This window comes from Bison bison, unplaced genomic scaffold, assembly GCF_000754665.1.
Source record: "Bison bison bison isolate TAMUID 2011002044 unplaced genomic scaffold, Bison_UMD1.0 scf7180017864309, whole genome shotgun sequence".
NCBI classification, from domain to species: Eukaryota; Metazoa; Chordata; class Mammalia; order Artiodactyla; family Bovidae; genus Bison; species Bison bison.
The window spans coordinates 4712299-4716633 of NW_011494881.1; the positions used below are offsets into that span (position 1 = coordinate 4712299).

Consider the following 4335-nt stretch of genomic DNA (forward strand, 5'->3'; position numbering starts at 1 on the left):
GGTCTTGGGTCCTGAGGCTGCCAGCAGACTATGGGTACAACAGCCAGCACGGCCCAGCAGACGGTCTCGGCAAGCGCCCCCTTTGAGGGCCTCCAGGACGGTGGCTCGATGGATGGTCGGCACTCACTCAGTGTCCACTCCTTCCAGACCACGGGCTTGCACAACAGTAAGGCCAAGTCCATCATCCCCAACAAGGTGGCCCCCGTCGTGATCACGTGAGTGGCAGGACAAGTATGACCCTGTCCCCAGAAGACATGGCTGGGGGGAGCTGCCTGGAGGGGTGGTGGCATACAGCACTTAACGTCTCCAATCTGCTTCCATTGAGGAAGACACTGAGGCCAAGAGAGGTTAAGCAGTGTGTCTGGAGTCACACAGCAAGTGGGTGGCAGAGCGGCTGTCTTTTGGGGTTCTATTAGCTCAGATTACGTTTCATGTCGTGATTGTCAAGGAGTGTAGGAATGGGAGGAGCGGCTGGCCGGGGGGAGGTTGGGACACTCTTTTGAGAGTAATTTTTTGCTGAACTTTTTAAAAGGAAGTTTATGTACTCAGATACATAAAATTTAGGTTTTTTTCCCCCCACAATCTGTAATTATGGTTCAAAACTGAGGTTGACACCAGGCTGTTAAAGGGCCTTGGGCTGAAAAAGCTGGAAGCTGTTGGTCAACTTTCCTAATTGGGCCCTTCAGGGACTTTTCTGGAGATTACTGAGGGTTTGTTCTGGCCCCATCCTTTGAGAGACCTGGATACCCTGCATGTGTCCTGTGGGCCCAGGGAAGGAGCGGGTGCCGAGAGCTTGAGGCCAGGGAGCAGAGGGACATTGGCTCCGTCTCCTGGTGATCGGGAAGCCTTGTTTTTCCTCGCATCCACCCACTGAGCTCCCTGCCTTGGGACCCCTCAGGATGGAGGAAGGTAGACATGATTAGCTAAGAACTGGATGTGTTTCCTGGAGTGACGTTTGGCGGAGGCCTAGCAGATGGGGCCTCTGTGTAAGGAAACTGAAGGAGTGATAAATCCGGCCTGCTGGCTTTGGGGCCTGACAGGAAAACTGGAATCATAATACATTACTTTGCTCATAAGGGGAGGAAGGAGATGTTAAATGAAAGGGACCTGATATGTAGTTTTTTGACTAGCGCACGACAGAACTTGGTTTGGGTCTTGAGCACAGTGTTGGAAATCCTGGGCCCAGCTCTGCCTGTCCCCTGCTCTGTGACCTTGGGCAAATCCTTTTCCCTCTCATAAGGGCTTAGTTTCCTTATCAGGATCTGTGGGGATGAGGTTCAAAAAATTTAAGCATGGCACGGCTCAGAACATTCTCTGGCTTGCTGTAAAAACCCACCTCAGTGGTATCCTGCATGCCTCCTAGAGCCGACTGTGACCTAGTGCTCCTTGCGTTGTAGCTTGTTTGTGGTAGGAGGGACCTTAGAAGATCATCCAAAACGGGCTGGCAAACTGTGTCCTTCAGGCCAAATCAGGTCACCACGTGTTTTGGTAAATAAGTCTCTGTTGTGACACAGCCACGCCCCCTCATTTGCATATCACCAAAGGATGCTTAAGGCTGCAGTGGTAGAGTGGAGAAGTTGTGGCAGACTGCGGGGCCCACAAAGCCTGGAGTGTTTGCTATCTGGTCCTTAATAGAAAAGGTTTTCTGACTCCTGATCTAATCAATAGCTTTTTTAGATCAGATATGAAACCTGACCTAGATATAGAAACTGAGTTCTGGGAAGGCAGGATTTGCCCTTCATGGGTCATGTGTGAGAGGGAGACAGAGCTGGCTGAGGGACCCCAGGTCTCACGACTCCTGTCTAGTGCTCCCCACCCTACTCATTCCATCACCCTTATCCTTTGGTAAAGAGATGTCAGACCCCAGATCATGAGCCCTGGGAGGCTGTGTCAGATTCTTTGCTGTAATCAGCACAGACGCATTTTGGGTCTGTAATGCACAGCCGTCCCTCAGGTTGAGCATCTTCAGAAATCTGTGTGTTTTGTTTGAAACGGCCCTGGGTGGAGGTAGAACTTTACTAGTAATTAGATTACTAGATGATTAGAGTCCCTGAGGCACTGTGCACTTACTTCATGAGTGCTTTGTCTTCTCACAGCAGCCCTTAGGAGGTGGGAGTGACTGGAGACACTACAGACCACGTAACTTCAAAGCCGTGGAGTCCAAGTCATACCCTGGCCCCAAGGCCTGTGTCCTGAACCACTACACTGTGCTGTGGGATTGTCAGTGTGGGGGTTCTTAAACACATCTGATGGAGGGACCATCTGGGGCCAAAGTAAGCCTTGTTTAAGGAGGCTTTAAACAAGACGGCAGCTTCTCTCTACACAAAAGTCCAGGAGGTATTCCAGGCTGGAATGACTGCTCCACAATCGGCCAGGCTCCTCCTTTTGTTGCCCTGCCATCATCAGCATCTACCTCCTGCCGTCACTTTTGGGTGCTTGCCAGAGAGAAGGAAGGAATACGTCTTCTTTCCTTTAAGGGAATGGCCCAGAAGTTGCATACTTCTCCTCACATCCCATTGGGCAGAACTGAATCACATGATCACACTAGGTGCAAGGGAGGCTGGGACTTAGAGTCTTCAGCTGGATGGCCCCATCACAAATTCAGGGAACTGTTGCTGAGGAAGAAGGGGAGTGTGGATACTGGGGGACAGCAGGCAGCGTCTGTCATAAATGCATGTGTGGGATGGGGTGGCCCTGCTGTGGGCCGGGTGAGGGTGGAGTGTATCCTGGCCACTGTGCTTGCCTGAGGCCAGCTGCATCCTGCCCCTGGCAGGTACAACTGCAAGGAGGAGTTCCAGATCCACGATGAGCTGCTGAAAGCCCATTACACCCTGGGCCGGCTCTCTGATGCCACCCCCGAGCACTACCTGGTGCAGGTGAGGTCAGGCCTGCCCCTCTCTCCCTTCCTGCCTCCCACCACTCCAGCCCTCCTTCCTCGTAGGCTCCCTCCCTAATCTCCCCCTGCTTCCCCTGTGGCCTCCTTCTCTGCCTCACCCCATCCTCTGGGACCCTGATCCCACTTGTTCTCCCTCTCTGATACCCTAGGGCCTGTTCTTGCTGCCCTGTGGGGACCCTGCTCTTCTGTCCCCATGTGGCCCCTGCCTGGCCCCAGCCTGGCCACACCCCTCTCTCTGAGCACCAAGGAAGACGCACATGGGAACCTGAAGGGCTTGGGGCCCCAGACTGCTCTTCTCAGGCTAGGAATCGTCATCCCATTGTCTTTTGAAGTTTTAGGACTTCTTTAGTGCATAGATAGAGATGTAGACATAGATGTATATCTATCTAGATCTATCTTTTTTTTTAACCTTAAAATGTCCCCTGGAAAGTAAAGTCTCCAAGGGCAGATGAGTTTTCATGTGTCTTGGTGACTGCTATAGTCCCAGCTCCTAGAACAATGCTTGGGTAATCATGTAGGTGTTCAAAAACAGTCAGTGAATGAATTAATGGTAGTCATGATGATTAAACTGTATTTGTTGAAAGAGGGTCTGGGTGGGAGGTAGTGGTGGATGGGGAGGTGGGTGAACGGGTGGATGAGATGACTTCATGGTTTCTTTTTGCCCGGGAATAAATCTCCTAGTTCCTCCTGCTCTCACCTGACCCCTCTTTTCTCTGGTCTGCATCCCCAGCTGGGGAAGGGAGAGACCTGCCCATACGCATGACTGCAGGCCCCTGGGAAGTGGCTCACACTTTTCTCCTAGTTGGTTGCTGGTGTCCCAGCTGTAATTCCCTGTTGAACCCCTTCTCCATGGGCTTCGCCTCTGGGTGAGAGATGTTTGTTTTCTGCCCTGGGGGCTGTAGGCGCGCCCTGCAGGCGGCTTTGGTCTCCATTCCCGGTCCCTGTAATGCTTCTCCCTGCTCTGCTTCCTCAAGTCCTGGCTCAGGTGCCACTTCCAGCCTGAAGCCTTCTTTGATTCTCCTTCAGGAAGAGTTGTCTTCTCTCTTCCCACACTATATGACACCCCTCCTGGCATCACAAGTATTCTCTCTGCTTTTCCCACGAGTCTGTAGACAACCTGAGGATCATGTTCCCCACCCCGTCTCCCTGCGCCCCATCCTCTGGGGCCTGGGATAGAGCCTTGTCTGTAGAAGATGTCCCTGCGTCATCTGAGTGACCCCTGTGGCTCTCCCCTGCCAGGGCCGCTACTTCCTGGTGCGGGATGTTACTGAGAAGATGGACACACTGGGCACCCTGCAGAGCTGTGGGGCCCCCAACTTCCGGCAGGTGCAGGGCGGGCTCGCTGTGTTCGGCATGGGACAGCCCAGCCTCTCGGGGTTTAGGCAGGTCCTCCAGAAACTCCAGAAGGATGGACACCGGGTAAGCATGGCCATTTCCCA

The 4335-nt window shown here is 53.0% G+C and overlaps 1 protein-coding gene across 3 annotated transcripts in view; it reads left to right on the plus strand.

Annotated features, from left to right (window-relative positions):
* Positions 1-4335, plus strand: part of PALD1 (phosphatase domain containing, paladin 1) — a 99251-nt gene that overhangs the window by 43231 nt on the left and 51685 nt on the right. For all 3 annotated transcript variants that reach the window (XM_010852230.1, XM_010852228.1, XM_010852229.1), the window contains exons 3-5: positions 1-215; positions 2774-2876; positions 4136-4315. In XM_010852230.1, the coding sequence (XP_010850532.1) occupies positions 31-215; positions 2774-2876; positions 4136-4315 (468 nt within the window). In that variant the 5' untranslated portion in view covers positions 1-30. The remainder of the gene's footprint in view (positions 216-2773; positions 2877-4135; positions 4316-4335) is intronic.